This window comes from Dendrobates tinctorius, unplaced genomic scaffold (genome assembly GCF_039654945.1).
Source record: "Dendrobates tinctorius isolate UK_male_01 unplaced genomic scaffold, ASM3965494v1 ptg000254l, whole genome shotgun sequence".
Classification (NCBI taxonomy): domain Eukaryota; kingdom Metazoa; phylum Chordata; class Amphibia; order Anura; family Dendrobatidae; genus Dendrobates; species Dendrobates tinctorius.
In genome coordinates, this window is record NW_027361921.1 from 10,018,571 (window position 1) to 10,030,586 (window position 12,016).

General features: G+C 45.1%; 1 protein-coding gene across 3 annotated transcripts in view; it reads left to right on the top strand.

Annotated features, from left to right (window-relative positions):
* Positions 1-12,016, top strand: part of PGAP1 (post-GPI attachment to proteins inositol deacylase 1) — a 794,782-nt gene that overhangs the window by 275,442 nt on the left and 507,324 nt on the right. For 2 of the 3 annotated variants that reach the window (XM_073558145.1, XM_073558147.1), the window contains exon 10: positions 1,750-1,833. The exons of the other annotated variant lie outside the window; for it this stretch is intronic. In XM_073558145.1, coding sequence (XP_073414246.1) covers positions 1,750-1,833 — 84 coding nt within the window. The remainder of the gene's footprint in view (positions 1-1,749; positions 1,834-12,016) is intronic. 3 annotated transcript variants of the gene reach the window in all.

A 12,016-nucleotide genomic window follows, 5' to 3' on the forward strand; every position in this document is an offset into this window, starting at 1 on the left:
GTTATCAAAAAAAAACGCATGTGCAAAAAAACGCATACATGAGCATGCCAGTGCGCACATATGCGCATCCATAGGCTATAATGGCCATTTTTAGCGCAAAACGTGCGCATATGTGCGCATGCGCTTTTTTGCAGGGCCAAAAAATGCAACATGCTGCGTCTGGAAAATACAAACGCACACCCCAAAAAAACGCAGCGCATGAAAATCGCATGCATGCGCTTACCAGCGCGCAGGTATGCGCACCCATGTTAAATATAGGGGAAAAAACGCATGCGCACATATGCGTTTTTTTCCAGCGCTAAAAAACGCAAATGTGAAACCAACCTAAGGCCGCTATTTGGCCATGAACTGCTACGGCAAATATCAGGACCACACAATCGTGATCTCGGTGTGTCAGTTAGATTAAAGTGGAAGCCCCCACAATCTATTAACCATTTATTTGATGTAGTCACTTTTGACATCAGCAGCTAAGGGGTTAAATAGATATGGACACTGACAACACTGAGCGTTTGTGATACAGCAAGTTGTCTGCTATAGTTTACAGCCGACAGCTGCTGGATTGTCACCTGTATGGGAATGATATTCTCTTATCTCAGGTCAGTTAAAAGACGTATTGGCTGTCATTAAGGGGTTATGATAAATTGTTTTTTCAGCAAACAAAGTGATTTAATAAAATGCTACAGCACAGGCACTGCCATAGGCATCTGCATGATGAATGCTATTTATTTCAAGCAATAGTATATTCCGTATGCTAAAGAGGGGGTTGGTCATTGAATTATCAGTGACCTGTCATAAGCCATCAGTTTGAATACCTAATCAGAGCACCACATAAAGACCCCCCTTACAGGCCGCCTCAAAGCATAAGAATCTCATTAAATGAAAACTACATATAAGGATTAACAACCACAAGACGGATTTCATCAACCTAGATATCATTTTAATCAGTGTAAGGCTATGTGCCCACGTTACGGATTTTGATGCGTTTCCGCAGTGTTTTTGGACACGCGGTATTGCCTTAAATCCGCAGTGCATTGTGCACACAATCTTAATGAACGTGGAATGCAAAAACACTGTGCACATGCTGGGGAAAATTCCTCGCGGATTCGCAGCGATTTATTTTCCTCAGTGCTGTCAATTCTTCGGGACCTGCAGCTGCTGTTTCCATTCTGGCAAATAGAAAATCTCTTTCTCTCTCTAATCCACACAACAAAAACGCAATGGAATCTGCAGGAAAACCGCAAAGAATCTGCATCAATTCCGCAGGAAAATCGCAATTGTTTTACCCTGCATTTTCTGCCAAGAGATGCGGATTTTCTGCAGAAAAGTCCGCAGGCTAATCTGCAACGTGTGCACATACCCTAAACGCGCCAACCTGACACTGTCTGTAGGTTAGTGAGCACAATCCTGCTGACAGGTTCCCTTTTAATGGTGGTTTTGTGAGCAGGAGATTGTCACATAAATGTCTCATTACCTGATGTCACCACAGGCTGCGGTTAAACATGCTGAGGGCACACTAGACCATATTCTCTCCTTTCCCAGACTACGTCTGTCTCTTTATATATCCATATATTCTACTTTTATTTAGGTAATGCTATTATACTTGTTATAGCATCCACCGGAGTTTTGGTTATCTTTTAGAGAACTATTTTAGCTCCAATTTGAAAATTTTGTTTTCCATGAATTAGTAACACTGATTATTGGGACAACATCTCAATGGTTAATATTTATTTTTTTTCCGTTTCATATCAGGTGTACAGCGAAACGTTTTTTGCTTTTCCCCTTCACGATAAAAGGATGACTTATAACCAATTTCACTGTCGAAACACCTTTTTGGTAAGATACTTTTATATTTTTTATTTCAGTTGTAGATATTGCAAACAATAAAGATGTACACATCTACATTGACTGTAAGCTTGTCACATGGGCAAGTGCGTAGGGCGGGACTCTGCGGGGGGGCGGCGGCACCTGAGCAAGGTTTTTTTTTGTCCCTCCCCCTTGTTCCCCTCCCCCCATCATACTCACCTCCTTCAGCGATGCCTGCTGCAGCTCCAATGGCCCTGAGCTGATATCTGTTCTTCCTGTGTGAGTGCGCGGTCACACGTGTTATCGCTCATTAAGATCACGAATATGGACGCCACTCCACTCTCATAGGTGTGGCACCCATATTCATGACCTTAATGAGCGGTACCACGTGACCGCACACTCACACACACACAAACAGGAAGAACTAGGCTGGACGAGAGACATACAGCAGCAGCAGGGAACGGACCAAGCCATGACACAGGTGAGCCGGATGGAGAATGAGCCAGGTGGTGAATGGGGGCGGGGGGGAGGGAATGAGCCAGGTGACTAATGGGGGCAGGGGGGGAAATGAGCCAGGTGTCGAATGGGGGTGAGAGGGGAGGGAAATGAGCCAGGGGGCAGTGAGCCGGGTGGAGAATGAGCAGAGCCTGCACTGGGGAAATGGTTGCACTAGGGAGAGGCTACTTTCACATCAGCTATTTTTGCCAAAGTGTCTACATTAGTCATACTCACCAATGGGGGAAGCAGCACTAAAAGTGCCTAGGGCAGCATAAACTCTAAATACGGCCCTGGTCACAGGCAGCTTTTACAGTAGATTGTATACTGGCTTGCAACAGCTTTTACTCTAGACCAGTGGGGAGCAACTAATTTCTTAAAGTGGAAAATAAAAACTGTACAAGTTTTTTTTATCAATGTAATCGTAAACGTCATGAAAAGTCATGTTGCCAGGTAATTCTTGTTGTCTGATGAACTCCATAAAAACAAAACCCGAAAAACAATGGTGGAATTGAACTTTTTTCACAATTTCACCCAACATGGATTTTTTCTCCCAATTTTCAGTACATTATATGCTAAAAAAAATGCTATCATTCAAAAATACGACTCTCCCTTCAAAAAAAAAAAAAAAATCATTACTTGGGTATATCAATGGAAAAAATCTGGTCCTTGTAAGAAAGAGAAGCAAAATGAAAGCAAAAAAGTGAAAACTGGGCTGGTCCCGAAATTGTTGAGCATAATTAACCCCTTTACCCCCAAGGGTGGTTTGCATGTTAATGACCAGGCCAATTTTTACAATTCTGACCACTGTCCCTTTATGAGGTAATAACTCTGGAACTCTTCCATGGATCCCGGTGATTCTGACACTGTTTTCTCGTGACATTTTGTACTTCATGATAGTGGTAAAATTTGTTTGATATGACTTGTGTTTATTTGTAAAAAAAAAAAATAGAAATTTGGTGAAAATTTTGTAATTTTTCAACTTTACATTATTATTATTATTATTATTATTATTATTATTATTATTATTTATTGTTATAGCGCCATTTATTCCATGGCGCTTTACATGTAAGGAGGGGTATCCATTAAAAACAAGTACAATAATGTTAAACAATACACGTCATAACTGGTACAGGAGGAGAGAGGACCCTGCCCGCGAAGGCTCACAATCTACAAGGGGTGGGTGAAAATACAGTAAGCGAGGGTAGAGCTGGTCATGCAGCAGTTTGGTCGATCGGTGGTTACTGCAAGTTATAGGCTTGTCGGAAGAGGTGGGTCTTCAGGCTCTTTTTGAAGGTTTCGATGGTAGGTGAGAGTCTGATATGTTGTGGTAGAGAGTTCCAGAGTAGGGGTGATGCGCGAGAGAAGTCTTGTATGCGATTGTGGTAAGAGGGGAGTAGAGAAGGAGATCTTGTGAGGATCGGAGGTTGCGTGCTGGAAAGTACCGGGAGACTAGGTCACAGATGTATGGAGGAGACAGGTTGTGGATGGCTTTGTATGTCATGGTTAGGGTTTTGTACTGGAGTCTCTGGGCAATGGGGAGCCAGTGAAGGGATTGACAGAGGGGAGAAGCTGGGGAATAGCGGGGGGACAGGTGGATTAGTCGGGCAGCAGAGTTTAGAATAGATTGGAGGGGTGCGAGAGTGTTCGAGGGGAGGCCACAGAGCAGGAGGTTGCAGTAGTCAAGGCGAGAGATTATGAGGGCATGGACTAGGGTTTTTGCAGATTTTTGGTTGAGGAATGAACGGATTCGTGAAATATTTTTGAGTTGAAGTTGGCAGGAAGTGGAAAGGGCTTGGATATGTGGTTTGAAGGAGAGATCAGCGTCAAGGATTACCCCGAGACAGCGAGCTTGTGGGACTGGGGAGAGTGGGCAGCCATTTACTGTAATGGATAAGTTTGTTGGGGGGGGGGTCACGTGAGATGGGGAAAAGATGATGAATTCTGTTTTGTCCATGTTAAGTTTCAGAAATCTAGCAGAGAAGGATGAAATAGTGGACAGACATTGAGGGATTCTGGTTAGTAGGGAGGTGATATCTGGTCCAGAGATGTAGATCTGTGTGTCATCAGCATAGAGATGATACTGAAATCCATGAGATTCTATGGGCTGTCCCAGGCCAAAGGTGTAAATGGAGAAGAGCAGGGGTCCTAGGACTGAACCTTGTGGGACTCCGACAGATGGGGGCGAGGTGAGGAGGTGGTGTGTGAGTGGGAGACGCTGAATGTCCGGTCTGTTAGGTATGATGAGATCCAGGATAGGGCCAAGTCTGTGATGCCAAGGGATGAGAGGGTCTGTAATAATAGGGAATGGTCCACTGTGTCAAAGGCAGCCGACAGGTCCAGGAGGAGGAGGACAGAGTAGTGTCGCTTGCTCTTGGCGGTTAAGAGGTCATTGGTGACCTTAGTAAGGGCTGTTTCAGTGGAGTGGTGTGACCGGATGCCAGATTGTAAGCGGTCGAAGAGGGAGCAAGAAGAGAGATGGGAGGACAGTTCAAGGTAGACGTGTTATTCCAGTAGCTTGGAGGCATAGGGGAGAATTGATATAGGGCGATAGCTAGATACAGAGGATGGGTCAAGAGAGGGCTTTTTGAGGATAGGTGTGATGGAGGCATGTTTAAAGCTTGAGGGGAAATCACCAGTTGTTAGTGATAGGTTGAAGAGATGGGTTAGGTTTGGGATGAAGCCTGTGGTGAGGTTTGGGATGAAGTGGGAAGGGATCGGGTCAAGTGCACAAGTGGTGAGATGTGATCTTAAGAGTAGAGTGGAGAGTCGATCTTCTGTAATGGTGGAGAGGTTGGTTTTGGAGGTGGCGGGCTGGGAAGTCGGGAGGAGGGGCTCTGGGGGTTGTTGACCAAAACTGTCTCTGATGTTATCAATCTTCTGCTTGAAAAATGAGGCAAAGTCTTCAGCTGAGATGAGTGGGGAGGGAGGAGGTGCTGGGGGACGGAGGAGAGAATTGAAGGTGTTGAATAACTGTTTCGGGTTGTGAGACAGGGAGGATATGAGAGATGAGAAGTAGGTTTGTTTAGCTGTGGCGAGTGGGGTCTTGAAAGTAGTGAGGGACTGTTTTGAATGCGTTGAAGTGCTCGTTGGAGTGGGATCTTTTCCATCTGCGCTCAGCAGCCCTGGAAGCTCGCCTCAGTTCTTTGGTCAGGCTGGTGTGCCAGGGCTGTCTGTTGATTTTGCGAGCTTTGGTATGTGTAAGTGGGGCAGCAGATACCAAAGCTACAGCTATTGTGGTGTTATATAGAGCAGCAGCGTCATCCGCATTGTGTAAGGAACTTATATCTGTGAGAGGGAGGAGGGATTCAGAGAATGAGTGTAGGTCAAGGTGTTTAAGATTTCTGCGAGGGTGTGAAAGTTTGTGGGGTGGGGATTGTAGGCATGGAGTGGAGAGGGAAGAGAATGTGAGAAGGTTGTGGTCAGAGAGAGGAAGAGGTGAGTTAGAGAGGTTAGATAGGGAGCAGAGACGGGTGAAGATGAGGTCCAGTGTGGCCATCTTTGTGGGTGGCTGTAGAAGACCATTGAGTGATGCCGAAGGAGGAAGTGAGAGATAGAAGTTTAGTGGCAGCTGAGAGGGAAGTGTCAATGGGGATGTTGAAGTCGCCCATGATGATGGTAGGGATGTCAGCGGAAAGGAAATGAAGTAACCAGGTGGTGAAGTGGTCAAAGAAGGTGGTGGCTGGCCCTGGGGGGCGGTAGATGACAGCCAGTTGGAGGTTGGAGGGGGAGTAGATGTGCACAGAGTGCACCTCAAAGGAAGGGAGGGTAACAGAGGGTGGCAGTGGGATTGGGGTGAAGGAGCAGGTATCTGACAGGAGAAAACCAACTCCTCCGCCATGTTTGCTGCAGGGGCGGGGTGTGTGAGAAAGGTGGAAGCCACCATATGAAAGTGCAACAGGAGAGGCTGTGTCAGAAGGGGTGAGCCAGGTTTCGGTGATGGCGAGGAAGGAAAGTTTGGTAGTAACAAAGAGATCATGGATGTAGGAAAGCTTGTTGCAGACAGAGCGAGCGTTCCACAGAGCTCCTGTTAGTGGGACTGGGGAAGCGGGGGCTGGGTGAATGGGTATAAGGTTGGAGTGGTTACGGAAGGTTGTGATAGAGCGTGGATGGGAGGTAGAAATGACTGTGGGAATGTGGTGAGGAGGACCAGGATTTGGAGAGATATCACCAGCCGTGAGAAGGAGCAGAGAAAGTGTTAGCAGGTGGAAGTAGGAGAGGGCATGAGGGGGCTGTCTGTGTTTGGAGACAGAGGATTGTATGTTAAGAAACAGTTTTGAGGAGGACGTGAGGTGGATGGGGAGGATTGAAGAAGAGATGAACAGTTCCTTACTAGAAGTAGGGATTAGGGGAATTAGCAGAAAGTGAAGGATTATTGGGGTGAATGTGAAAACAAATAGAAACATTGTTTACAGTGACTGTGTACAGTTACCTTCAGTTCCCTTCTGGTTCAATTCTGGTTTTAATTCTAAAATTTATCTTCACACTTCTAGAACACACTTATAGGAATCACACTGCAGACTGAAGTCTATGCAGACTTGAGCTATGCAATATATGTACAACTAAGTGCAGTCAGGTGTGAAGCAGAGAGGAGTGGTCTCTGCTCATCTTGGTCACACAATTAAGAGTGGACCAGATGCATATGATCAAGCCAGAGTAAAAAAAGGTCATAAATAACTCTGGGGTAACTCTGGGTTTATGCCCTTAATCTCAGAGATATGTCACATAAAATGCTTAATAAGTAACATTTCCCACATGTCTACTTTACATCGGCACAATTTTGGAACCAAGATTTTTTTTTTGTCAGAACGTTATAAAGGTTAAAAGTTAAACAGCGATTTCTAATTTTTACAACACCATTTGTTTTTTTAGAGACCACCATCACATTTGAAATCACTTTAAGGGGTCTATGTGAAATAAAATACCCAAAAGTGATGCCATTCTGAAAACTGCACCCCTGATGGTGCTCAAAACCACATTAAAGACGTTTATTAACCCTTCAGGTGCTTCACGGGAATTTTTGGAATGTTTTAAATACAAAATGAACATTTAACTTTTTTTCACAAAAACTTTACTTCAGATCAAATTTGTTTTATCTTCCCAAGGGTAATAGGAGAAATTGGACCCCAAAAGTTGTTGTCCAATTTGCCCTGAGTACGCCAATACCCCATATGTACAGGTAAACCACTGTTTGGGCGTATGGCAGAGCTTGGAAGGGAAGGAGCACAGTTTTACAGTTTTACAAAATTGGTTGGAATTAATATCGGACGCCATGTTGTGTTTGGAGAGCCTCTGATGTGTCTAAACAGGGGAAACCCCCTCACAAGTGACACCATTTTGGAAACTAGACCCCCTAAGTAACTTATCTAGATGTATGGTGAGCATTTTGAGACCCAAAGTGCTTAACAGAAGTTTATAACGTAGAGCCGTAAAAATAAAAAATCATATTTTCCACAAAAATTATCTTTTCACCCCCAACTTTTTATTTTCCCAATGGTAACAGAAGAAATTGGACCCCAAAAGTCATTGTGCAAATTGTCCTGAGTACTCTGATAGCCCATATCTGGGGTAACCTACTGTTTGGTCACATGGCAGAGCTCAGAAGGGAAGGAGTGCCAGATTTTACTGTTATGATTTGCAGGTGCCATAACCTACTGGGAGCGCCCATGAGGTGCCAAAACAGCAGAACCCCCCCATAAGGCTAGTTTCACACTAGCGTTTATTCGATGCAGCGCATGGCACCGCTAAGCCCCGCCCCCTGCTGGCTCCCTGCTCGCCCCATCCGGTCATCGCCGCCTACTATCGCACATGGACGCTTGCGATCTGCACACCCTATCTTTAGCATAGGGTGCACAGATCGTGCGCTGGCTGTGCGCTAGTAGGATTTTGGCGTGCGCTGCGCACTTTTGAAGGTGTGCCGTGCGCGCCGAAATGCAACATTCTGCATTCAGCGCGCACGGTCGCACCTTCAAAAGTGCGCAGCGCACGCCAAAATCCTGCCAGCGCACGATCTGCGCACCCTATGCTAAAGATAGGGTGCGCAGATGGCAAGCGTCCATGTGTGATAGTAGGCGGCGATGACCGGATGGGGCGGGCAGGGAGCCGGCAGGGGGCGGGGCTTAGCGGGCGCCGTGCGCTGCGTCGAATAAACGCTAGTGTGAAACTAGCCTAAGTGACCCCATTTTACGAACTACACCTTTCAATGAATTCATCTAGGGGTGCAGTGATTATATTGACACCATGGTTGTCACAGAATTTTATACGATTGGGCAGTGAGGACAAAATAACTACATTTTTACCACCAAAATTTTGTTATAGCCAAAGATTTTACATTTTCACACAAGAAGTGGGTAAAAATGGCAAAAAAATTTGTCCCGCAATTTTTACTGAACGTGGCAATCCCCCATATGTGGCTATACAGTGCTAGTTAGCCATGCGGAGAGACTCGGGAGGAACAGACCACCTATTTGCCTATTCAAGTGAATGGGTCTGTGCACGCTGACATGTCTGTTTTTTAATGTCCGCATGGGCCACAAAACATCCAGCATACGTGCGTACTCATAACACACATGGATGTCATCCATGTGATACGCATAAGTGTCGGGGAGGAAGTGTTACAGTAATCGCTGTTCCCTGGCGCTGGGTGCTGAACACGGTTCTCATCATTCTCCCTTGCTCTGCCCTCGATCGGCGCAAGCAGGGGAGAATGATGAGAGTTACATTTAAGTAATAAAAGAAAAACAGCAGGCGGCAAGTGGGAAGAGCCGTGCAAAGAGCCATAATTGGCGTATCTCATAGATTTGCCTTTTCTGGGCAGCTGTGGGCTGCTATTTTTAGCCTGGGGGGGTCAATATCCATAGCCGCTTACTAGCCTGCAGGGTACGCTGATGGTTGTAATAGTCCCATTAGCTGCCACCTGCTGTTTCTTTTATTACATAAATGTAACTCTCATCAGACTCACAGTGAGAATCGGCTGACACCCGGCGGTGATCGGCCACGCACCCCCCATGTGTGCAGACGTACTAATCTGTTCATGGTCAAATTGGCCCGGGTCACATGGATGGAAAAGTACGTGTGATGTCAGAAAGGGATTAAGTATGCTGACTCGTTGCTACTGCTTATACATGTTACTGTAGTTCTTATGGCTCTCTCACTCTAGCATTGATTCTCTCTTGCAAGAGGACCAGGCCTATTATGCTTATGTAAGGGTAAATAAACTTATTGAATGTGGTTTTGAGCACCTCGAGGGATACAGTTTTTAGAATGGTGTCAAGTTTGCATATTTTCTGTCATATAGACCCATCAAAGTCACTTCAAATGTGATGTGGTCCCTAAAATAATTTTTTAAAAATTTAGTTTAAAAATGAGAAGTTGCTGATCAACTTTTAACCTTCTAACTTCCGAACACAAAAAATTATGTCACTAAAATTGTGCTGATGTAAAGTAGACGTGGTAAATGTTACTTATTAATTATTTTGTGTGACATAACCCTCTGGCTTTAAGGGCTGTGGTAATTCTGCTGGTTTATTCACATGCCATACAACCATTGCAGGGCTCAATAACACAAACGTAACCTTTTCTGGCAAAAGGGGCAAGAAAAGATAACGTATAGTAGAGTCTATATGCCTACCTGCTCAGGCTGCAATCAACATAGTCCAGCACAATTGCACATAAATACTTCTCTGCAGCTTCCTGCCTCCAGATCCACAGACAGAGAAAAGAAACTCTGTAGTTAGACATTTAATTTCTGGAACCCAACCTTTGTGGAGGAGATATGGTGATTAACGTTCCACCCATTACTTACAGCCACTCAGAAAATAAAGCCCAACCCTGTCATGGCTGATTAACCCCTTCTCAGCACATAACATGCTGGAGCAAAATTTCTGGGTTTTTACATCATGGAAGATAGCAATTTTCATGATACATATCTCCTCTCATTAACATTGCCAGTGACCATGTCACATATATCTCCCTCTCTGCCCAAAACCGGTGGATTTAGCACTTTCTGACACTAAAAAAGGGAATTTGGGAAAGGGCATCCGATGTACCGTAATTTCCTGGGTCTGTGCGCTACTTGGAAACTAAAGTCATGGAGGCCTAAGAATAACCAACTACTTACCCGGGAGCTCTTACCTTTCTTTTCCCTTAACCATCTCAGAGGTGCATGGTCTGACACTAGTTTGAATCTACGGCCTAGTAGGTAATACATCAGCGTATACGCAGCTTATTTTATGACTAAACACTCTTTCTCGACAAGATCATAATTTTTCTCGCAGGAAGAGAGCTTCCATCTCACATACAGAATGGGATGTTCGCCATCATTTATCTCTTCAGACAGCATGGCTCCTAACCTGATTTCTGAAGTAACCATTTGGACCACAAATTCTTTGCTGATGTCCGGTGCGATTAGGACCGACTGTTTACATATGGCCGGCTTCAGATCTTGGAATGCTATTTCTGTCTTGTTAGTCGATTTGGTGCCTTTAAGGAGATTTGTCAGTGTTGCCGCAATCCTGGCGAAATTTGGGATAAACTGCCGGTAATCCACAATTCCAAGAAATGTCCTCAGCTGCATCTTGGAAAGCAGTAGCAGCCCTGTTATGAATGGGTCACCGAGGAGAAAAAAGCAAACCAAGCTAAGGCACAGAATACCAGAGTGGTTGGTAACTATGCAGATTGCAGATCCCTGATCTTACCACACAACTAGCAGTAGCCGTGGAGCGTGCCTACGATGAACCTAGACGCCTCGTCACGGCCGGAGGACTACATAATCCTAAAGCAAGAAAAGGGAAAACTAACTGCCCCAGAGCAGACCCCAAAGGAATAGATAGCCCCCACACATGTATTGACGGTGAAACAAGATGAAGGCACAAACACAGGCAGGAAAATAGGCTGAGCAAATGATGGGGCCCAAACTAACTAGACAGGAAAGGAAAAGGAAGACACTATCTGCAACCTGCAAAAAACCCTACAAAAATAATGTCCAACACTTCTGATAGCAAAATTAACCCTGAAGTCACTAGACTTCTCCCACTATATCAGCACTCTGGAATATTCTGACACAGAGCAAAAAGAGACCAAACTAGTAAGGGACAAAAAGCCAATTGGCAAAATACTGATAAATAAGAGTGGAAATTCAGCTCAGCCCCCAGCCGGGGCTGGCAGTCCACACAAAAAACTGAATAGACCAACAAAATCAAGTGTGAACATTAGCAGAAAAACTTAGCTTTAGATGACTGGAACAGAGCTGAAAACCAAGAGCTGACAAGCCAGGAGGAATCAGCAGCAACTGAATAGGGTGTCGGCTGTCTTAAATCCAATCTGAGAATCCTTAGATCCAATCGTCATCCTCATTCTCAGGTGGCAGATCTCCACCGATCAAATCAGCCGCACCACCTCCCGTCACCACCAGAGGGAGTCCAGAAGGGGAGCTCACAACTGGTGAACCAGAGAATGAACTTACAACACAGCCCCTTATGGATTCCCTCTACCTTGTTTACTTGTGACTTGATTTTGCCTCTCCCGATGATGTAGCCTAAGTGCCTGGCCTCTTCCTTCCCCATGACACTTTTTTGGGATTTATGGTAAACTTCACCTTTCTCAGAGCCTCCAGAATCGCCTGTATCTTTGGAAGATGACTACCCCAGTCTGGGCTGAAGACCACCATATATAGCGCCAACATATTCTGCAGCGCTTTACAGTTTAACAGTTTCATACA